The sequence below is a fragment of the Myxocyprinus asiaticus genome, chromosome 5 (assembly GCF_019703515.2).
Source record: "Myxocyprinus asiaticus isolate MX2 ecotype Aquarium Trade chromosome 5, UBuf_Myxa_2, whole genome shotgun sequence".
Taxonomy (NCBI): domain Eukaryota; kingdom Metazoa; phylum Chordata; class Actinopteri; order Cypriniformes; family Catostomidae; genus Myxocyprinus; species Myxocyprinus asiaticus.
Window position 1 is genome coordinate 21,854,195 of NC_059348.1, and position 25,207 is coordinate 21,879,401.

The 25,207-nt window shown below is 37.3% G+C and overlaps 1 protein-coding gene across 7 annotated transcripts in view; it reads right to left on the bottom strand.

Annotated features, from left to right (window-relative positions):
• Positions 1-24,298, bottom strand: part of LOC127441404 (CMP-N-acetylneuraminate-beta-1,4-galactoside alpha-2,3-sialyltransferase-like) — an 80,777-nt gene extending 56,479 nt beyond the window's left edge. The window contains exons 1-4 of one of the 7 annotated variants that reach the window (XM_051698790.1): positions 24,110-24,298; positions 14,826-14,973; positions 2,297-2,368; positions 1,797-1,913 (exon numbers count right to left, since the gene is read on the bottom strand). In XM_051698790.1, the coding sequence (XP_051554750.1) occupies positions 1,797-1,913; positions 2,297-2,368; positions 14,826-14,934 (298 nt within the window). In that variant the 5' untranslated portion in view covers positions 14,935-14,973; positions 24,110-24,298. Of the gene's footprint in view, positions 1-1,796; positions 1,914-2,296; positions 2,369-14,825; positions 14,974-23,422; positions 23,629-24,109 lie in introns of those variants that run through there. The other 6 variants (XM_051698791.1, XM_051698792.1, XM_051698793.1 and 3 more) reach the window with 6 other exon arrangements.
• Between the last annotated feature and the right edge of the window lie 909 nt (positions 24,299-25,207).

A 25,207-nucleotide genomic window follows, 5' to 3' on the forward strand; every position in this document is an offset into this window, starting at 1 on the left:
GCACAAACAAGGCATCAGTGAGGACAGCACTGCTAATCAAATGGCACTAAGGCATGGAAAGGGGAGCATTTGAGAACTCCAGTGATGGCTCAAGTTTCCAGACGGATGCTGCAGAATGGAGAGGAGGAACTGGTTAGAAAGTGACCACTGCTGAAACCAAAATGATTGTTTAGCAGATGCTATAAATCAAAGCAAACTTGCGGTTGGCTAATTGGTGTGCCAGACCTCCAAGTGTGTCTTAAGGTTTAACTGCTTTGCTTAGGGGCACAGCAGCAGTAGAGGAAGTGTAGGACCTCAGTAACCCCATACGAATGACAAGTATACTCGTAAATTCAGACCTGAACCCTTTCAGATAGTGGCTCAGATCTTTGCTTGAGAGACTATCATAGCACAGGGATATAAAGTGAAATTTATGTAGAAAAAACAACAAGACGACCTACGATTTATTCACTGCGTTCAGAAACAAAAATATAACAACCAACCACTTTGATGATCTGATTTGATCTTATACACAAGGCTCTGTGGAATGAACTGTGAAAACGCATTTATAACCAACATCATCTGCTGAAAACATTACAGACTTTTTTTCGGAGGTATAAAGGCTGAGATTTGTTTTTATTTTTGGTTCATGAAGCGTATTATATGTGGGTCATTCTCACAAATCACTGTCATTTGTGAACTGAATGTAGTCATATTATTTGATAGATTTAACCCTTTAGTGCATAATTTAATAAAACTTATATTTACCTTTTTTTTTTTATCTCTTACATCAGGATGGAAGCTAATTTTTATTTACCCATTCATCATTTTTATATTTTTAATGGGTTACACAGATTTCTTTAACATTCTAATTTTCATCTCTGTACTTTGTTCAACCCTGTTGTGTTTTAATATTTCCACCTCTATGAATAATGGTTTGATTTTTCTGACACATATTTAAGAAAGTAACATCATACTTGTTTTTACCACATTTCAAACAGAGGTTTCTCTTACGGTCTTTATCAGTGTTTCATTATATTTACACTTGTATTGGCCACATAAAGGCCAATAGGTTCAACTGTTAAAGGACAACAATCAAAGTGATTTTTATTTAATAATATTCCATATAATATTTCATATTTAACAAATATTGTTCTTGGCACAAACCACAAAAATACTGACTGTAAATAATGTGGGATGTGTTAGCCAAAGGACTTTTGCACCAATCTTCTTCCCTGTAACATTCCACCCCAAAACATTTTGAATATAAAAGGAATGGCACAAAACATTCTGAAACAGAAATGTTGTCGGTAATTAATGTTGTTTTCAAACATAATGTTTGATTTATTAAAAGGCATACAGAAACTAAATATCACCAGAATTTACTCAGTTATCTATTCAAATTACAAGTATATAAATTCTACACTTATTGCGACAGGGCTGAAACAATGTGGCGATTTAGGGTTAGGCTTGGGTTTAGTTACGCTAAATAAATATTGGTACTTTGCAAGGCAGCAACAACATATTTAGGATTGAGGATAACACTGGCCATTGAAAAAAAACATATTTGTCGATGACTAATCTAAATATTGGAGGGGATGCATCCCCCTACTGTAGTCATCCAATGTCTATGGAAGTTGCAGTCCTGGTAATTTGGGGCTAAGATGAGAAACTGTGCAGTAGTAACCTTTTCACATAAAATGACTACATACAGTACATAAGTGAATTTTTTGGCACAAATGTCCCTGTTTCCTAAGAATGACCCATGCTCATTATCTCAATGTGTAATGTAGTGGAGGACAAGATCTAAGGACTACCAGGCCTCCCAAAATAACTGCTGGGGTTCGCGTGTTGACCGGAGTGCACTCTTTGCAGTGAGGCTGTACCTGAGCCTACTATTCGTCCAGCGGAGACAGCACCCTCCACCACCGGCTCTGAAACAGAAGACCATCAGTTAGGCCCACTGGTTCTATCCTAGACACAATCTTCTGGGAACTTTGAGGTCACGCTGAATGACCCACAGGCCAAAATCTCAATCCCCAACCTACTCCAAACAATACGAACTAGAAAGTTGAGGTGTATTAGTTAAGCATTACATGCATTTGTAGAAATTTTAGAATGCCCATCACCGTAATTTCAAGCTAAAAAAGTTGGATGCCTGTACAGTAAAGTTTTGGTTATCAAATAAAAAACAAATAATCAAAAATGAAGTTATTGGGTGTTAATAGAGTAAATCCTGTCAACGAGCCCATTGATTATTTCACCAGTTCCCAATAATTGCCAAAAAAGGAGTGGTAGAGAGTTACAGAGTTTCTACCTTGGCTCACAGTGGATTTGGTAGTATGGCTAGTAACTTTAATGACTTTTACTGTGGGCTCCACATCTTTATCTGTGAAACAAAGGGGTTAAAATGAGCACAGCTGCTTCAAGTATGCAAAGTAACACTCAAACCGCTTATGATAAGGAAAACTTTGTTATAAGTGGGAAGCAAAAACATACACTTTAGTATACAGTGCCTACAGAAAGTACTCAGATCAGTTTTCATGCTGCAGACATGTTTCAAAGTGGACAAAATATTTTATTGCCACTCAACACACAATCAACACACCATAATAACAAATGAAAGTTTTAAATACAATACAGTCATCACATTTTTCATTTACAGACCTTTTATTCAGTACTTTGCAAGTAGGGCCGGTTTGACGCGTCGACTTATTCGATGACGTCGATTATGTAAATATGTCGATTTGCGTGGAATGCGTCGCACTGTTTACATTCATCCCCAATGATGGCGGCTCCGGCTCCCAGGCATGCTGAAAATGAGACTTTATCCCAAAAAGCTCGAACCTCATCAAAAGTGTGGGAATTCTTTAAACAGAGACCTAATAAAATGGTGCTCTGCATGCTTTGTAAAAGTGAAATGGCCTACCACAGCAGCACAAGTGCTATGCACGAGCATCTCAAAAGAAAACATCCTGGGGCTCTCCGACCTCAAAATGATGAGACAGCAGTGTAAGTACTTGGACTATTACAGTGAGTTTTATCGGATTGTTGGTTGGTAGCCAGTGCCTGGGAGTAGTCGTTGCCTCCTTATCTGTCATGTTTCACACAAAAACTCAACGAAGACTCCATAGAGAAGATGCTAATGGCTAGTATGGCAATGCCACTTTAAAGCGCATTTGCAAGTTGTAAAGTGTTTATGCACATATAGACCTATGAAACTAAATGTAGCTTTACATTAACGTTATGCTCTAAGTCGGTGTAAGCAACATTTTGTAAATAAATAATACAAGTGCATTTCCGATTACAATTGGCACTAGTTATTGAAGTAATCATACTCAACACTATTCATGATAATTATTGGCAGAAAAGAGTACACAAAACCTTTCCTAATTAGGCCTACACTGCATAAATCTTACATTTTGTGATGAATAGTATAATTGGGTAAAAGTTCATTCATGTTAAAATATGTCACTGATTTTATTTTGTATGTCTTTTTGTCTCAGGAAGAGGCAAAGCAGTGTGCAAATTTTTTTCCATAAAAAGGATGCCACTGTATGCTGAGTGAATGATGCCCTATTTATGTTGGGCTGAATTTATGTTCTGTCCAATATATATTATGACATTTGTATTACTGATAGATGCCTTTTAATTCTTGGCACTTTATTTTTTTATGTATAGGGAACTTTTTTTATTTGTAAAGTATGAGAAAATGTTTGAATAAAACTTTGAAAGATTAATGGCAGAAGTAACAGTTATTATTTATTGGTAAGTTAACCAAAGGATTAATCATCTAATCATAAAATAAATCGATAGATTTATCGGAAAAAGAAAAACAAATCATTAGATTAATCGACTAATCGAAAAAATAATTGATAGATTAATCGATTGAAAAAATAATCGTTAGTTGCAGCCTTATTTGCAAGTCCAACTTTGCCAGTCATTACAGTTAGTCTGCAACACTTTACAATAAATTAACATGAACTGACAATGAAAAATTCTTTCCAGCACTTATTAATCTTAGTTCATGCCAATTTCAGCATATACTGGCACATTTTTAACAATAAAAATTGTGTAATTTACATTAGCTAATGCATTATGAAAATCAACAAACAATGAACAATTGTAAAAGTATCACCATGATTAATAAAGGAAACAATTGTTCATTGTTTAGTTCATGACACCTAATGTGTTTATGCAAATGAATAGAACCTTATTGTAAACTGTTACCAGTTAGTCTTAGATATAGCTTTGTCTAGCTCTGTTATGTTGGGCCATTTCTTTCATTGCTCCCTACAAACCCTCTGAAGCTCAATAAGAAGTTAATAAACTAATGAATTTGCCACAAGCGCACTACAAGCAAAGAAGAGTTAAATGGAACGTCACACAAGACAATCCAAATATTTATAAGAGATTATTCTTTTAATTTACGAAATTTCCTAACATTTTCGGTCACATACAGGGTTATGTGTTCAGGTGACATTCCATCAAAACCGTCTTTTATGGCGTAGTCTTCACAATCATACCCACACCGTACTGTGTGCTTGCCCTCCCTTTTTCATTTATCATCACAAAAGGTTGCGTTTCCTTCCCGCGAACACTTTCAGAGCCATTTATTGTGATTCCTCTTTATAATTTGTCCTAAAGTGCCTTTCAAAACAGGGGCTAGGTTCAAAGAAACCCATCCCAGGTCCATGAAATTTTCCAAAATAAACTGGGTGCAGCTGTCGAAATGTGCTGTTTATAATTCATCTAACTTTTTCCACAGAGGTTCAAGATACCAAAGTCAGCAAATGAAAACATGAATTGAACAACCAAGAAAAACGTATTTGCTGAATACGAAATAATCTCTGAGACTGTATGTGCATGGGGAGGGGGACAAATTAAACTTGCCAAATTCATTTCATCAGCCATGTTTGTGAGAGCCAATGAGAACCCATTAATCAATATAACATCTAAATAATTGCAGCAACCAAATAGTTATTTGCCTCATCATCAGTTCATGGCACAGAAAATGACTTTTTTCCACAAAGAATAAAAACACTTTCTTCTGTCTTATCAAGTAGAATATCAATCATTTTTACACTATTTACACATTTCAGGCCCCTCTGCGGATCAAGAACATGGGGAGCGCACTGACCTGTCTGCACCAGGGCCGACCCGTTTTCCAGCAGCATGCGAAAGTATGTTCTGTGTTAGTGTTGTACATGATAAACATCCTGCTGTGGTGGTGTGTGTGGACTGAGATTAGACTGTACAGCCCTGCTCTCAGGGCACTGATATTCCACAGAATGCTGGTGAGTGAAACGCAGGAGGGCTCTTTACAGTTTACTGACAGGTGTGATGGAAGACTCAATTGTCTATCAGTGAGACCAGGGCGGGACTTGCGTTCAACAGTTTGCCTATGCATCAAGCTTGTCTATGAACTAGAGCCCGACCGATATGGGATTTTTGAGACCAATACCGACTTCACAGAGTGAAAATTCACAGATTACCGATATGGTGGCCGATAATTACAGTTTTAAGCTGGAATGAAAACAGACCTTTTCTATGTGGATTGTTCACCGATTTTGCAACGATATGACTATGCAAAGGTACTCAGAAGGCTGCGTTCTTAAATATTTTTATCAAAGAATATTTGACATTATTATTATACATTGTCAACAAATTCTAGAAATGAACACTGATAAAATAAAGAATAAATAAAAATACAATAAATAGTTAAATAAACATCAGTGCTGTTTAGTATCAGTCAGTTGCTGACCATTAAAATAAAGAATAAACTAAATAAAATAAATAGCTAAATAAACATCAGTACTGCATGTTTAGTATCAGTCAAATGCTGACCATTAAAATAAAGAATAAATAAAAATAAAACAAATAGTTAAATAAACATCAGTACTGTTTAATATGTCAGTTACTAACCATTAAAATAAAGAATAAAAATAAAATAAACAGCTAAATAAACATCAGTATTACTGTTTAATATCAGTCAAATGCTGACCATTAAAATAAATAAATAAAATAAATAGCTAAATAAACATCAGTATTACTGTTTAGTATCAGTCAAATGCTTACCACTAAAATAAAGAATAAAAATCTAAATAAACATCAGTACTGTCAATGCTGACAATTAAAATAAAGAATAAAATAAAATAAATAGTTAAATAAACATCAGTATTACTGTTTAGTATCAGTCAAATGCTGACCATTAAAATAAATAAAAAATAAAATAAATAGCTAAATAAACATCAGTATTACTGTTTAGTATCAGTCAAATGCTTACCACTAAAATAAAGAATAAAAAAAAAAAATCTAATAAATAGCTAAATAAACATCAGTACTGATTCGTATCAGTCAAATGCTGACTATATTAATACTGCCGAGTCAAGATAAACAGCGGCAGCGGCGTTACACCGTATTCTGCTATACAAGTTCAGGGGAAACATTCAACGGTGGAAAACCAGACTTTTAAATATTACATTTTATAAATGACACAACTGGAATTGTTCGGTTGAAGGGGGTACCAAACTGTGAATCCTGAACAAAACAGTTAGGTGAATACATGTTTACTCATTAGCTTCCACTCAGCTGACAACAATGAAAGTAGCTACGTGATTAGCTAGTTAGCTATAAGCTCGTTGTCATGGAGAGTAAAAGACGGACATTGTTTATTTTACTTTCCAGCATTGTGTCTCACCAACTAGGTAATAACATAGCGTGAAATCAACACTCAACAGACACAGTCCACCACCGCACCGTTGTCTGCTGAGCTGCAAAAAGATGCTCTGATGTTTACCTTTAAAACTGCTACATTACTGACTGCACTGACAAATTATAGCTGGCTAACAGCAAACAGACATGAGTGACATGGTTGTTAGGGACAAGGTTAATGTTATATTAGTTATATAGAAAAGGGAAAATGATGGGGTCATTGTTTAAGTTTCCAGTATGTATTTAACAAACTAGTTAACAACTTACCATGATGACACCGCTGAACTCCGCCCTGTCTGCAGAGCCACCGTCAGTTCAGCTCTGTAAACAATGGAGTCGGAGCGGACTCTGCTGGACAAACTACGCAATGACACCAATTCTAAAGCATTTTTTTCTGCATTATATTTTCTGAAAAAAAGTTTTCATATCGGCGCATATCAGTAAAATATATGCCGATACAGATATATCGGTGAAAGGCTAATATCGGCAGATAATATCAGCTGACTGATATATCGGTCGTGCACTACTTTGAACTGGACAAAAGCAGTGAGCTTGTCTGATTAAATGTAGGCAATGCATCCCTGAGCCCTCACAATGCATTTTAACTTAAAGAAATTGTTCAAAATTAGGGGTGCACCAATACCACTTTTTCTCTACCGATCTGATCCCGACCCCTGAAATCTCAGTATCAACCCTGATCCAATACCAGTGTTGTTGTTTTCTGAATCAGTGTAGAATATCTTTGAACTTTTTTTTTGGGTGGGGGGGGGGTACTCTTTTATACAGTTGCAGTGAGAAATTTACATACACCTTAGCCAAATCCATTTAAACTCAGTTTTTCATAATTCCTGACATTTAATCATAGAAAACATTCCCTGTCTTAGGTCAGTTAGGAACACTACTATATTTTAAGAATGTGAAATGTAAGAATAATAGTAGAGAGAATTATTTATTTCAGCTTTTATTTCTTTCATCACATTCCCAGTGGGTCAGAAGTTTACATACACTTTGTTAGTATTTGGTAGCATTACCTTTAAATTGTTTAACTTGGGTCAAACATTTTGGGTAGCCTTCCACAAGCTTCTTAAAATGAGTTGCTGGAGTTTTGGCTCATTCCTCCAGACAGAACTGGTGTAACGGAGTCAGGTTTGTAGGCATCCTTGCCCTCATACGTGTTTTCAGTTCTGCCCACAAATTTTCTATCGGATTGAGGTCAGGGCTTTGTGATGGCCACTCCAATACCTTGACTTTGTTGTCCTTAAGCCATTTTGCCACAACTTTGGAGGTATGCTTGGGGTCATTCTCCATTTGGAAGACCCATTTGCGACCGAGCTTTAACTTTCTGGCTGATGTCTTGAGATGTTGCTTCAATATAGCAACATAATTTTCCTTCCTCATGATGCCATCTATTTTGTGAAGTGCACCAGTCCCTCCTGCAGCAAAGCACACCCACAGCATGATGCTGCCACCCCCATGCTTCACGGTTGGGATGGTGTTCTTTGGCTTGCTTTATCCTCCAATCATAACGATGGTCATTATGGCCAAACAGTTAAACTGTTTCATCAGACCAGAGGACATTTCTCCAAAACCCTCCTAGGTCTTAGCTGATTTCTTTTGATTTTCCCATGATGTCAAGCAAAGAGGCACAGAGTTTAAAGGTAGGCCTTCAAATACATCCACAGGTACACCTCCAATCGATTTCAATTAGCCAATCAGAAGCTAATTGACTAATTGCCTAAAGGTTTGACATCATGTTCTGGAATTTTCCAAGCTGCTTAAAGGCACAGTAAACTTCTGACCCACTGGAATTGTGATATAGTCAATTAAAAGCGAAACAATCTGTCTGTAAACAGTTGTTGGAAAAATTACTCGTGTCATGCACAAAGATGATGTCCTAAATGACTTGCCAAAACTATAGTTTGCTAATCTGAACTCTGTAGAATGAGTTTTAATGACTTACACCTAAGTGTTGGTAAACTTCTGACTTCAGCTGTATGTAAAGTAACACAAACCTATAACTAGGGATGTGCACGAATAGTCGAATACTAGAGTATTCGTTCTGCAATAATTATTCGAAAAGTAAAAATACTATTCGAATTTTGCAAAGTTTTGCTTTGCCGGCCATATATACAGTGAGATGCATGTTAAATCCTGAACACACAAACTAAAACTGGCAGTTATAACAGAATGCACTGGGTGGCGCTCTTGAGTGTGGACACAAGTTGATTACATTTGATGAGCAAACCGTTCTGTCAATACGTTTAGATGGACACCAAAAAGCGAGTTATTGTGATGTGGCTTAATGCGAGGAAGCTGGGTTCCTCTTTAAATGTACTGTATAAGCGGTGTACTCTTTACTCCCATAAATGTGCAGCTTGACAGAAACCAGCATCCCCCGTAACAACCTAATCCCCGCAATGTTTCTGTAAACAACAAACATGGCATCCGAGAAAGACTATGCTAGCTGAGGTAAGGGACATTCCATCATTTAAACTGGTGTTTACAAATGAGTATAGTTTACTGAGCATGTGGATATGCTTGTTTTTCTCAACAAAAACATGACATGAGATACAATATAAACATAACTATTTTATGTCGAGTGTTAATATTCGTCCAGTACATTAACTGTGTCAGTCTATTTTATTAACAGTTTCTTTTTTTCTTCGCTTTGCGTGAGCTTAAATGCTTTCATTCTATAATTTCTTGTTTTCATGCATTGCTTGTTTAAATGTTTTCAACAAAAATCACAGGACATAATATAAGCTTGTTTTGGATATAATTAGAAGCTTGTTTTTTTAAATGGTGACGCAACCTTTATGACTAAAATAATTATTTTACAACATCTCTTTTTCATTAATTATCTTCATTTAAATAATAGAATATTCGAGTAATAGTTTTTTATGAGCTTAAATATTCGAATACCAAATTATTGATGAATGCCCATCCCTACCTCTAACTAAACTTTATTTAAATGTAAATGTCTAGCCTATTAAGAAAAGCTTAATCATTAACTAGTCAATTAGATAATGCAGCAGCAAAATTAACAGTAATTTATGTGAAAGTCTTCAGTAGAATAGAAGCCAGTTCTCTTTGTTTCTGGGCTTAAAAGAACTCACTTTAGTTGCAATAGGATATAATCCCAATTTTCACTCACAGAATTATTTTGTAATTGTAACTTTTTTATATTATTATTTATTAACTTTTAGAAATGTATTATACAAAAGTCATATATACCGATCAGCCACAACATTAAAACCACCTGCCTAATATTGTGTAGGTCCCCCTCGTGCCACCAAAACAGCGCCAACCCGCATCTCAGAATAGCATTCTAAATTGCTATTCTTCTCACCACAATTGTACTGAGGGGTTATCTGTGTTACCGTAGACCAGGGGCACTCATTTAAAGTTCCAAGAGGTCCGGTCTCTACATTTCCTTCCCAGCAAAGGTCCGGATAGTATGTAGCATACATGGTGTCAGTAGTTATATGGCTAGTAAATTATGTATCTTTTTTTTTTAATAGTTTTTATAACTTGCCATTTTGACAGCAATAGTACTTTGTAAAAAAAGAAAGAAAAAAAAAATCCTGATGAGGACATTGGGGGCTCAGAGACCGCTAGTGGGGTCTGAAAGATCTTTTCTACCAAAAGATTAAAATGTTTCATCAAGGCTTCATCAGTTGAGGGCACTTGGATGTGAATATTAAAAGATAATATCAACAGTTTGTTTTGAAGCTGAATGACAACAGTCCAGTTTTGTTTAAATATTTTTACATTCAGAATCTATACCTATGTATGGGACATAGGAGGCCTTTTGACAGATAAAATACTGTGGGTTCAGGGGTGTCCCCTGAGAGAAAATGTATAAAAATGTAAAAGCCTGAATGGACCATTTTTATATTTTCCTTAAAGTGAGAATCTACTAACAACAAACAAACTATTTACATAACAGTGAAGCATTAAATATCTGTTTGATTAATTTAAGGATAAATAGGCTTTCCTTGCCATGACGACATCTCTGCTTAATTTTCACAAAATCTGAACAAAAATCTGTTTATTATGAAAGGCTCATAATGTGCTGATTAATGAAGCTAAATCTAGATGAGAAAACGTTATAGTCTTAAGGCAGTACGTTAACTTGTCCTGACACAAACCTGGCTTTGCTGAACCGGCTGAATCACATATCAGACAGATGAAGATAGTTTCACTTGACTTAATTTTTGTTTTCTGCAGTGTGTTTAAGCGAAAGATGCCAGTATCTGTAGCGGTGTCTCCGCTACTGTTGTTAAAATAACCGCACCTGCAACTCGTACGTACAGTAAATTAGGCTTTATGCGGTGCCTCATGTCTATAGCGGGGAGAGAGGCAACGCGCGCGGAGCGGGAATAAAGTGAGTAGCGCTGAATGTGCTTTATTCCCACTCTAGAGAGAAATATTTCTCTCTAGCGCTGAACGCTATTTATTCCCGCTCTGTGGGCAAATACACATGCTTACATAATCACTTAGCCAGGTGTCAGATAACTAGCACAAATCTTCAGAGCTTTGTGCCAAAAACAAAAAACATCCAGTGAGTGGCAGTTCTGCAGATGGAAATACCTTGTTGATGAGAGAGGTCAACAGAGAATGGCCAGACTGGTTCGAACTGACAAAGTGTATGGCAGGGGTGCTCAATTGGCGGACTCCGGTCCGGATATTGAGTACCCCTGCCGTAGAATTTGTTTTTGGCACAATTCACAGTAAATTCTAGAGACTGTTGTGCATGAAAATCCCAGGAGATCAGCAGTTACAGAAATACTTAAACCAGCCCGTCTGGCACCAACAATCATGCCATGGTCCAAATCACTGAGATCACATTTTTTCCCCATTCTGATGGTTGATGTGAACATTAACTGAAGCTCCTGGCCCGTATCTGCATGATTTTATGCACTGCAAAGCTGCCACATGATTGGCTGATTAGATAATTGCCATTTTTTAGGTAAGCTGTTCCTTTAAGGCCACTAAGATGTTATTTTAGGCTAAAGTAGCAACCACTGTTTAGAGATCACCTTTTGTCAAGCGTGGGAACAGCAGTTTAAAATAAATTCAACTGCTGCGTCTCGTTTCGAAGGCTGTGTGCTAGGTAGGATGCGTCCTTTGAAGGCTGCAGTATACCGAGTGTCCTCGTTTAAATGAGAATGCCTTCGTAGGACAAACAGAAACGGAACGTAACATGGTTGCTACGACAGCACACCACTCTTTAACAAGCGCGAGCGCTTTGAGTGAGAAGGGAACAAAGTCCCTCTGGAAGGGAATGTATGAGGTAAAATTTAGGAGAGTTATAATGATGTAAAGAGAAAAGAATATAGATTTTACAGGTGTACTTTTAGTTTAATACTTTATTTTAATTATATATTAATATAATTATACATATTATATACTCTGCACCCATCTACTGAGGTACTTCAGCTTGGGAATTAACATTACCTGCGTTTGAACATCATATTTACGGGAAAATTGCCATTGTTATTTTTCTTAAACATTTCTGTTGAAGCAAAGAATTGTGGGTTGTGAGTGCCATTGTTGTTTTTGTGGCACTGTACCTTATTGACCACGGCACTCAATCTATACTTTGATATGATCATTACATACATTTCATCTTGGTGGTCAACCAAAAGTTTTTTGGCTCAGTTTTTGAACCGCTAGACCTCATAGACAGATATGAGAGCACCTAAATAATGTCCAACGAGATCCAGTATTCAACCTGCCATGATTCATTAAAGGAATATTCTGGGTTCAATACAAGCCAAGCTCAATCGACAGCATCTGTGGCATAATACTGATTACAAGAAAATTTATTTCGACTTGTCCCTCCTTTTCTTTAAAAAAAGCAAAAATTTGGGTTCCAGTGAGGCACTTACAATGGAAGTAAATGGGGCAATCCATAAATGTTAAAATACTCACTGTTTCAAATGTATAGCCACAAGATGTACACAATGTGTGTTAACATGATTTTAGTGTAATAAATTTGCTTAACCATTTCTGTGTAAAGTTATGTCCAATTTTACAACTTCGTTGCCATGACGATGTCAACAAATCCTAAAATGTCTGTAAAAATGACGATTTAAAAAACTTAACAGCTCAAATATTGCATGAGTTAAAACAGAAGAATTCATGTAACTAAAATTAAACTGGGGCAGTGGTGGCTTCACGGTTAAGGCTCTGGGTTACTGATCAGAAGGTTGGGGGTTCAAGCCCCAGCACTGCCAAGATACCACTGTTGGGCCCTTGAGCAAGGCCCTTGACCATATCTGCTCCAGGGGCACCGTATCATGGCTGACCCTGCGCTCTGACCCCAGCTTAGCTGGGATATGTGGAAAAAAAATAATTTCACTGTATATGTGCAAATGTATGATGTGTGATAAATAAATAAAATTATAATTAATTATTATAAGCTTCACATTTCTGCCTTTAAACCCTCCAAAAATTGGCCCCATTCACTTCCATTGTAAGTGCCTCACAGTAACCTTGATTTTTACTATTTTAAAGAAAAGGATGGATGTGTCAAAATTAAATTTTGTGGTAATCAACATTAAGCCACAAATGCTGTTGATTGAGCTTAACATTTATTGAAACCGGAATATTCCTTTAACCGGCGTCTCAACCTATGCTTGATCAAATTTACTGTGGTGACTTTATATTCTTACCTTAGTCCTATTAAAGTCTCATCAATACATCAATGTGGGTGTTAAAAAATGTTTTTTCTTTTTTTAACATAGTCATTAAAGTATAGGGCTTAATTCTTTTATCATGCACAAGTAAATAAAGAGCTAAGATCTCACTTCTTGTGCCAACCTCTGAATGCGAGACAAATGCTCACACATGTGAAAAGAGCCCACTGTGATGCTCTCCCTCCCTCTAGTGGTTGAAGAAATGTTGCAGAGAATTTGGAAGTCAATGAGACTTTCATTTCATTACTTCTGTCAAGCAAAACTTCACCTAACCCAATCCTTATTCCTTAAAATTTCTCTTTACAAATTCAATGAATCCAATTAAAAATACCCTGTTCAAAAAATAGATGTGTTAATGAAGTTTTAAATAAAGGTTCGGAGAGAGGAGCTAGTTCATCTGTCAATCATTATGTAAGAGTATATAAGCTACTGCTTATTCTTCTTACTAATGTAGACTATATTATAGGTATTCACTTCTTCAGGTGGGATGTTTAGGCACCTAACAATTTATGATGCAATTACAAGACAATTCACAGAGCATTTCAATTTGACAGCAACATGGTAGGAGCACAAACTTTTGCACAGTTAACATGGCTCTGCGCACTGTAAAAAAAATTCCCAATAAAATGCTTAGAATGTAATGTGTGTTTGGTCCTGCATAAGCTTTTTTTTTTTTTAAATCAGAATCAATAATAATAATGTAAGATTTGAATAAAGATATTTGGGGCTCAATGCAGAATTGTTTGTGAAATCATTATTTTTCCCCCAACCCTAGACTCGTTACAGAAGACACTCTAAAATCACATGAATGAATGCAGACACATCTTCTTACAAGCCAATTAATTAGTCACCCATTATAATACCTCCCCTTTATCTAATCTAAAAAGAAGAGACAATGAGATGAGGACTGATCGAATTTCTGTTGATCGTCCCTCAATAACATTTGTGTGGTGTGACATTGAAAGGGACAATCTCTCAGAAGCGAAATGCCTAATGCCACATCTGCGCAAACAATCCATATTTAGAAATGCAAATTTCTATATCCAAACAAACGACAAGTGAAAAGAAGGATATCCGAGAACCTTGCATTCAACAATTATTAAAATTCTATGGCCCTTTAGGTCAAACCGAATTATTCACTTTCAGCAAAGTATTACAAAATGTGAGCTCATTGAAAACAGTAAAGCAAAACCTGTGAAAGAGAAACCACCCAACAATAAACACACTGAGACGTGATCTGACCTAAACCAGTGGTTAAGTAAGCAAGCAAGCAGACTGTTAAGCTTAATAATTCAACTGAAAGAGGGTCTAACAAACAAACGGTGTCAGACATACATATTGACAGACCAAAAAGCACCTTAGTACTGTGAGGTCACCACCTGACTCATTAACATATTGATGGCAACGAAAAGCCTGAGAACTACTCACGTGGCTTCTGGCCCCATACGTACAAATGGAGCTTCCCAGAAGAGTAGTAGATGAACCCAAAGACCAGCATGGGACACAGGATGAACAGTAGTTTGTGTGCGGGCTTCATGTTCCTCAATCATTCACATGGTACCATGTTTTAGATCACCTAGGAACAGAGCAGAAAGACCAAGGGAAGGTGAATCACATTTTTACAGCATACGGTTAAGCAGACAGACTCTTTTTATTAATTCAAGTACACAAGCAAGTGTGTTTGACAGATGAATTACAAGGATTTTTTAAATATATATAGTAAGATGATACATATAATATATATTTGGAATCAGCTGGTTTTTTTGCATTAACTGGACCAAAAAAGTGATCCCATCTTCACAAGTATAGACAAACACAAAGTGCTTAAGCTAACAACACACAAACAATTATAATCTTTCATGTCTTTATTGAACACAACTCATTAAACATTCACAGTGCTGTGGGGAAAGTAAGTGAATCCTTGGATTTAATAATTGGTTGATCCTCCTTTGGCAGCAATAACCTCAACCAAGCCTTTCCGGCAGCTGCGGATTAGACCTGCACAACGTTCAGAAGGAATTTTGGACCATTCTTCCTTACAGAACTGTTTCAGCTCAGCCATATTCTTAGTATGTGGTGTGAACTGCTCTCGAGGTCATTCCACAGCATCTCTATTGGGTTAAAGTTTGGGCTCTGACTGGGCCACTCCAAAAGATGGATTTTCTTTTTTGAAGCCATTCTGTAGTGGATTCTGTAGTGCATCAGTCCACAAAACATTTTCCCAGTAGCATTGTGGAGAGTCAAGGTGGTCTTTGGCAAAATTTAGGCGCACAGCAATGTTTTGTTGGAAAGTAGCTACTTCGTTCATGATGTCCTGCCATGGACACCATGCCTGACTCATGAAGAGAGATGTTAATAAGTTCCAATGATTCCTTCAAGTCTTTGGCTGTCACTCTAGGGTTCTTTCTTTACCTTGTTAAGCATTCTGTGATGTGCCCTTGGAGTCATCTTGGCTGAACAGCCACTTCTAGGGAGAGTAGCCACAGTACCAAATCGTCTACATTCATAGACAATTTGCCTAACTGTGGACAGATGAATATCTAAGCTCTTCGAGACAACGTTATAACCCTTTCCAGCTTTATGCAAAACAGCAATCCTTGATCGAAGGTCTTCGGAGATCATTTTTGTGAGGCATGGTCCACGTTAGCAGATGCTTCTTGTGAAAATCAAACTTAAAATGTTTGAGTGCTTTTTATAAGTCAAAGTAGCTCTAACCCAAACCTCCAATCTCGTTTCATTAATTGGATGCCAGATTTGCCAACTCCTGACTCTAACTAGCTATTGTTGACATCATTAGCCTAGGGGTTCACATACTTTTTCAAAGCTACACTGTGAATGTTTGAAAGATGTATTCGATATGTACAAGAACAATTCAATAATGTGTGTTATTGGTTAAAACAGATTGTGTTTGTTCATTATTGTAACTTAGATGAAGATCAAACCAGATTTTAAGACAAATTTATACATAAATGCAGGCAATTCCAAAGGGTTCACATACTTTTTCTTGCCACTGTATAATATGGCCATGAAGTTTCCTAAAGCACGTCATTAGACTAAAAAAATTTTTACGCAATTCCTCGTGTGGCATTTGATTTTCATACACAGTTGAAGTCAGAAGTTTACATAAACCTTAGCCAAATACATTTAAACTCAGTTTTTCACAATTCCTGATATTTACACATAGAAAACATTCCCCGTTTTAGGTCAGTTAGGATCACTATTTTAAGAATGTGAAATGTCAGAATAATAGTAGAGAATTATTTATTTCAGCTTTTATTTCTTTCATCACATTCCCACTGGGTCACAAGTTTACACACAATTTGTTAGTATTTGGTAGCATTGCCTTTGAATTGTTTAACTTGGGTCAAACGTTTTGGGTAGCCTTCCACAAGCTTCTCACAATAAGTTGATGGAATTTTTGTAGTGCCCGATATTAGCCTTTATAATGGTATCGGCATATATTTTACTGATATGTGCAGATATGAAAACTTTTTTTTCATAACATATAATGCAGAAAACAATGCTTTAGAATTGGTGTCATTATGTAGTTTGTCCAGCAAAGCGCGCTCTGACTCAGAAATCACCCAAATGGCCCTGATCAAAAGTTTGCATACCCTTGAATGTTTGGCCTTGTTACAGACACACAAGGTGACACACACAGGTTTAAATGGCAATTAAAGGTTAATTTCCCACACCTGTGGCTTTTTAAATTGCAATTAGTGTCTGTGTATAAATAGTCAATGAGTTTGTTAGCTCTCACGTGGATGCACAGAGCAGGCTAGATACGGAGCCATAGGGAGCAGAAAAGAACTGTCAAAAGACCTGCGTAACAAGGTAATGGAACTTTATAAAGATGGAAAAGGATATAAAAAGATATCCAAAGCCTTGAAAATGTCAGTCAATACTGTTCAATCACTTATTAAGAAGTGGAAAATTCAGGGATCTCTTGATACCAAGCCAAGGTCAGATAGACCAAGAATGATTTCAGCCACAACTGCCAGAAGAATTGTTCGGAATACAAAGAAAAACCCACAGGTAACCTCAGGAGAAATACAGGCTGCTCTGGAAAAAGATGGTGTGGTTGTTTCAAGGAGCACAATATGACGATACTTGAACAAAAATTAGCTGCATGGTCGAGTTGCCAGAAAGAAGCCAATGCCACAAAAAAGCCTGGTTACAATATGCCTGACAACACCTTGATACGCCTCACAGCTTCTGGCACACTGTAATTTGGAGTGACGAGACCAAAATAGAGCTTTGTGGTCACAAACATAAGCGCTATATTTGGAGAGCAGTCAACAAGTATCCTTTTCCATCTTTATAAAGTTCCATTACCTTGTTACGCAGGTCTTTTGACAGTTCTTTTCTGCTCCCCATGGCTCAGTATCTAGCCTGCTCAGTGCATTCACTTGAGAGCTAACAAACTCATCGACTATTTATACACAGACACTAATTGCAATTTAAAAAGCCACAGGTGTGGGAAATTAACCTTTAATTGCAATTTAAACCTGTAACTGTAACAAGGCCAAACATTCAAGGGTATGTAAACTTTTGATCAGGGCCATTTGGATGATTTCTGTTATCATTATGATTTAAAAAGGAGCCAAACAACTATGTGATAATAAATGGCTTCATGTGATCACTATCCTTAAATAAAAGACAGTTTTTTTGCATGATCAGTCATATTTTCAAAATCAATGCCAAAATTTCGCAATTTCTGCCAGGGTATGCAAACTTTTGAGCACAACTGTAGATACCCGTTTCCTCCAGCATCTTCACAAGGTCCTTTGCTGTTGTTCTGGGATTGATTTGCACTTCATCTCTAGGAGACAGAATGCATCTCCTTCCTGAGCGGTATGATGGCTGCATGGTCCCATGGACTCTGCTTGAAATAGTATACTTGCATACTATTGTTTGTACAGATGAACGTGGTACCTACAAGCATTTGGAAATTGCTCCCAAGGATGAACCTGACTTGTGGAGGTCCACACTTTTTTTTCTGAGGTCTTGGCTGATTTTCCCATGATGTCAAGCAAAGAGGCACTGAGTTTGAAGGAAGGCCTTAAAATACACCCACAGGTACACCTCCAATTCAGTACACCTAATTGAAAGAAGCTAATTGGCTAACTGTCTAAAGGCTAGACATCATGCTTAAAAGGCACAGTTAACTTTGTGTATGTAAACTTCTAACCCACTAGAATTGTGATATCAATTAATTAGTCAATTAAAAGTGAAACAATCCGTCTATAAACAATTGTTGGAAAACTTACTCGGGTCATGGACATAGTAGATGTCTTAAACAACCTGCCAAAACTATAATTTGCTAATATAAAATCTGTGGAGTGGTTAAAAATGAGTTTTAATGACTTCAACCTAAGTGTATGTAAACTTCTGACTTCAACTGTAAATGCTTTAGTAAAAATAGTTTATGTAGGTAAACATTTCTTTTTTATGATGTTTTGTTATATTGGTGCATATAAATTAAATGATAAATATCCCTGCATTCATTTTGTGCCTTGTTTTTTTTAACTAGGCTTTTAATGAGATCGCTACTGTATTTGACTTCTTAGTTCCTCTGTTTGAAAAAAAAAAAAAAAAAAATCATGCCTTTGAGCCCATTGAAAACAAATAAGTATAAATATCAAGATATATATTGAATTTAGTCAAAAGGTTGAAAATATAAAGATTTTTTTAGTTATTTCACCCAGCCCTAATATATAGTATAATGGGGCTTTTCCACTGCACGGTACAGCTCAACTCGACTTGGCGTGCTTTTTGGGGGTTTTCCACTGTGGATAGTACCTGGTACCTGATACTTTTTTAGTACCACCTCGGTTGAGGTTCCAAGCGAGCCGAGCCTAAATATGACGTCAAAACCCTGCAGATCACTGATTGGTCAGAGAGAATCGCACTACCAGTGTCACTGGATTTGCGACACGGGACATCATCCTGCTAGTTTTAAAGTTAGCAACAGCAACAGCAGTATCATTTGTTCACGTGACTTTCGAAATGTAAAAAGAAATGGCTGTGCGCAAAACCACGCCGTGGTCAATAAACGAGGTGCAGACGTTCCTCTCGTTAGCGACAAATGAAACGACACGAAACGAAAAAGTCTTTCAGGAAGTGTCTCAGCTGTTGGCCACACACGGCTACCATCGGACCTACCAACAGTGTAGGGAAAAGTTAAAAAAACTTAAGTGACAACAGAACCATCAAGGACCACAACAGCCGGAGTGGTTCAAACAGAAGAAAGTGGAAGTGGATCGCCCAAATTGACACTATGGCAATAGACTGGCAAGCAATGGGAGGGAGAGTGCCCTGGACTCAGCGTTGTTGGAGTCCATGATGGAGGATGGTATGTTTTGTTACATTAACTCTATATTCTGCTTGAAAGCTTCACTTTATTTAGTTGACCAGCTACTGGAAATCTTGCTTCTAAAACAACCAGGCCAATTTAACAGCTACACTTGTGTAAAATCACCATGCAACAACTGCTTTATGCAGCACAATGAGCTAGTAGCTAACAGCTACCGGTCGTGTTACTGTTTATGGTCAGTAATGTTTGCGTCGCGTTTAAGATGATGTCACGGCAGTAGAGGTGGCGCAACTATGACGATCAGCCTATAATCCCACCCACGTTGAGGCAGCACTAAACTGCAGTGGAAAAGCAAGCTCATAAAAGTACAGCGAGCAGAGTCGAGTCGAATTGTAACGTGCAGTGGAAAAGTGCCATAAGACTGAAGTAACAATGCATTCATTTTAAAAAGAAGCAGTAACTAGTATTGCTGGGGAATCTACTTCGAAACTGCAGCTTCCCATACAAGCTAATTATAACTTCAAGTATTAACTAGAAAACACCCCATTTTTTCAAACTAAGTCAAAGTATAGTGATAAACAGCAGCAATTAAATAAATATTTTGCTTCAAAACAACAATGACTTATGGAAATGTCCCTTTAAGACTGCACAGGGACTCAAGTAAATAGTGAATCATTTAAGTGAACTAGGTCATATACATGAACCGTCCAAATGAACCGACTCTAGGGTTGTCAAAAGTACCAGTACTTTGGAATCAAGTCGATACTAAAAAAAGATTTAACGATATCAGTGTTTCTGCAGTATCGGTAGTAATGACTCAATTTGGTACCCGTAACAAATGTAATAATATAAATACAGTCTAGTGATTGCAAACAGGTGTAACAAAAACCAGGTGTGTGTCAAAATATGGATCTGAGCATTAGACCTTGCAGTGGCTGTCTATTATGTTGCTAATATTAATCAAACAATGATTTTGAAAAGAAAGAAAAAACACTCACTGCTTTATTAAAAAGAAAACAACTTATTTGTTTATTTTACGTCATACTTCCTTCTTAATTATTATAACTGTTTACCTGAATAATTACTTGACACAAACTTGAAGCAATGTTTACTAAACTGAGAAACATTTAAGGAAACAAGACATTGTTTTAATTTATTATTAGCATTGTTATTTAACTGTAGGCTAAAAGGAGTCTGCTCAATATAATATTACATATTTTTGCTGTGGTATCGAAATTGGTATCAGGTTGGTAACCTGACATGGCATCCAAAAAAGGTGCCGGCTGCTCAAGGCGCTGAATAAACAAAGAAACGTGGTGAAACAGTCAAAGATGTTCGTCTAGCGCAGGGGTTGGCAACCTGTGGCACATGTGCCAGCATTGGCACGTGGAGAGGTAATCAATGGCACGCCAGCAATGGAGAGAGAGTAGACAATTTTATTTATATAAATTCCGCACCTGCATTCCAATCTACATCTTGATGTAATCCTTCCTTATGATCACGCAGCATGTTTTCATGAGCTGAATGGGAGGCTAAACAAAAAGTAAAAATTGTGACGAGACTGCAGTATACCCAACAGACTCATGCAGCATGTGCAAGCCATTCGCACGAGCTGGCAGCACTTCACTTTTGGTTAATCGCGAGAGTAAATGCGCCCGCTTTGCTTCAGTCAGGCTGCGCAGATGACAGCCTACAATCCATGTTTCATTTGTTTCTTTTTGTTTTCAGAACAACACGTGATGTAATATGGAAAACACCACTATTAATCCTTGAGATGTCCAACACAGCATACAGGTACACCATCCTTAAACCATGGGCACACTCAAAATTACATTAAATGATTAAAGAGAAAACATAAATCCACACTGTGTGGTTCAAATAGTCTATTCAAAATATAAATTAAACCTGGAAATAAAGTTTTAGGATTTTGCAGGTGCGATTCACCAAAAGGGGCTAAATAGTTGATCGGCTTGCACGCGCAGCACGAGTCTCATCATACTTTAATAGTGTTTAGTCTCCGATTCAGCTGATGAAAACACTGCGTGATCATGAGGATTACATCAAGATGCAGATTGGAATGCAGGTGCGAAAAATTTCATATAAATAAAATAGCCTGCTCCTCTCTCGCGGTTGCTTGCGTGCTAGTGATTACCCCTCTGTGTGATTTTGAAAAAAATTATGAAATAATATAAGAAATATTTAAGATTCCACACAATTTCGTGATCAGAATTCAAAGAAGCAAATTTGTGACATTACAGTAACTGTGTTAACTCATTAACACAGTCGGCACAACCATTGACCAGGAAATAAAAAATGGGCTCATAGTCGGAGTCGCTTCACCACCGAGTTCAGCCTAATACCACTACTATCTGGGAATACTGCTACCATACATACAACAGTAATGACTGAAAAACACTGTGGAATCGCTGTTACTATAAAGCTCAAGTCTGGTGTAGTACTCTGGCACCAGAGCAACACATGTTAAAGAAATAGTTCACCCAAAAATTTTAATTCTGTCATTATTTACTCACCCTCATGCCATCCCAGATGTGTATGACTTTCTTTCTTCTGTAGAACACAAATGAAGATTTGCAGAAGAATGTTTCAGCTCTTGAAATTCACACAATGCAAGTGAATGGTGACCAAAACTTTGAATTTCCAAAAAGCAAATTAAGGCAGCATTAAAGCAATCCATAAGACTTCAGTGGTTTAATTAATGTCTTCTGAAGCAATCCAATTGGTTTTGGGTGAGAACAGACCAAAATATCTCCTTTCCCACTATAAATCTTGACATCAACAATCTCCTTGGAGATCATGATTTCAAGCTTGATTACACTTCCTAGTGCCAACTAGCGCTCGGCACATACGTCAAGCACTAGGAGGTGGAATCAAGCTTGAAATCATGATCATGCCTAAAGACTGCAATGGCATGATGTTCAATGAAAAAGGAGTTACATATTGGTCTGTTCTCCCCAAAAAACAACGGTATCACTTTAGAAGACATGGGTTAAACCACTGGAGTTGTATGGATTACTATTATGCTGCCTTTATGTTCTTTTTAGAGCTTCAAAGTTTTGGCACCTATTCACTTGCATTGTATGGACCTACAGAGCTGAAAAATCTTCATGTGTGTTCTGCAGATGAAAGAAAGTCATACACATCTGGGATGGCATGATGGTGAGTAAAATATAAGAGAAATATTCATTTAATATTTCTCCCTATATTATTTTGTTGCAGTAGATAGCAACATTTCAAATCAAGTGGCATCTGCAAACAATTTATGCTAGACCTTTTCTAAATGTGCACCAACTTAACATTCACAGCTTTTAACAAGCTGGTCCTATTGTAATTTTAGTACATGTATAAAAGCAGTTCCAAGGTCTATAATACCAGTCAGTTCCCAAAGGTGTCACAGCAGAGTAACCAGGGGTGTAGTACATCACGGTACCAATGTTTCACTAAACTTGACAAGAAAGTGTCCAAGTACTAATTTTTATCATCGTTTCAAAACGTTCAACCTAACAAACGTCTTTTTCTGACGTTTTGCTTCGTAATGTCTGTATGTGCTATGTTTATTTAAAGTACTGCACCTCGGTTTGATGTTTTGTTATCTAATGCGAAGACATCCATTCATTATTTATAGAAAAAAAAAAGTATTATTATTTTTTTTTTAAATTTGTTTTGCTGCAACTGTAAATATATAAATCACCTATTAGTCCAATGTTACGTCCAGATCCATATGGTGGTCATTCTTCATTTGCATCACTGGCTATTCAGATCCTCAAATCCCAGCTGCCTTACACCAGTCTGAGTGACCGTTGGCCACCTTAGATAATGCTTTATCTGGTTAAAAGCATGTGGACAGACTGTTGCCTAATAATGTCACTGTTTTGTCCAGATACTGGATGTTTGCATTTCTCTCAGCCTGATGAGAGCGCAGCAGGCTAACGGTTTACCCTCCCCTTTCCTTCACGCAGACAAACCAACAGGCAGACTTTGAGATATTTACCTTAACACAACAAAAAAAGATACATTTCGACACGTCAAACCACATAAACCTGAGTCCGAAAGGAAAAACGGGCTACAATACACTCAGAGGAGAATATGATGGAAACGCAGAGGATTATATGGACTCAGGGGCCTAAAGCAAAGCAGCCCAGTTGCGCTCATTCAGCTAGCGAGCCATACACCAACACAGTCCAGACGGGCCACAAACTCATTCACACGCACTATAATACATGTTATTCCTTTAGAAACATTCATACATCCTTATATTTAATGTTTGACTCGCCGACGAGTTAGTTTGTCGAACAGAAGCTCTGAGGTAAAACAACCGTCCGATAAAACGCATATAAATGTACATAATCCCCCTTTCGCCGGTTTTAATTCACATTACCTGTCCCAACCAGTCGTTAAAAGCCTCGGGTAAAAATGTTATCGGTCGAAAAATTTTCTTTTCCCCCGCCGTTATCGTCCATCTCTTTTCGTAAAAATTGCAAGGATACTTTATCACCTCCTCACAACAGCGAGAGTGAAGCTGCGTGTCGGTTTATTTGGAAATCACACTCCCCTCGCCTCCCCAATCCATTCGACACCGTTTTGAGTGGGAGGGAGGTCTACAGACAGCCTGCACAGCGACCGTGTCTCAAATTCTAGTGAGCTGACTACTTAGGGGCCATTCACACCGAACGCGTATTTGTGTTGTTTGTTTTTACCTGTTTTATTAAGTCTGTCGGCACGTTTTTTACCCCGTGTCCGTTTAAATCGAACCTTGGAAATGCTGTCTAGTTAGGCAGCTCACTAGGTTTTGAAACACAGCTAATTGTAAATATGCAATTGGACAACACTGTAGTCCCTCCTGTTGGCAGCAGACCTACAGATAGTTAAGTTTATTTTAATGGCACACAGGGCACTTGTTATTACTTGCGAATATATTGTCATCTGACATTTCTTTGCATATCATTCATGTGAGATTTAGCATGATGTTCATCTTTAAAAATTAATACAGGTTAGATCTTGATCAACAAAAAGCATTTCATAAGACACCATAGTGACAGGTACATTGACTTGGATTAGTAATCTTTAGAGCCAGAACAATTTGAAAAGTGTGGGTGCATGTAGGCATGGATCTTTGAAATGTAATGATAATCTTTGGATTATAGACTTTTAAAAAGTCAGAATGTAGACATTTCATTTGAAGTCAGTTATAATGCCACACATTTCTTTGTAAATGCTGAAACATTGTTCAACTCTTAGGGGCCGTTTACACGACAACGTTTTCAACTAAAAACGGAAAACTATGTATGCGTTTTGGCTGTTCGTTTACACGACAACGGCGTTTTGGGGCCTGAAAATGCAAACTTTTGAAAACGGGTTTCAAAGTGCAAGTTTTTGAAAACGATGCCGTTATCGTCTCCATGTAAACATACAAAAATGCGAATTTGTGAAAACGATTACATCATGCGCACGCGTATTACGTGTTCAGTCTATAGGC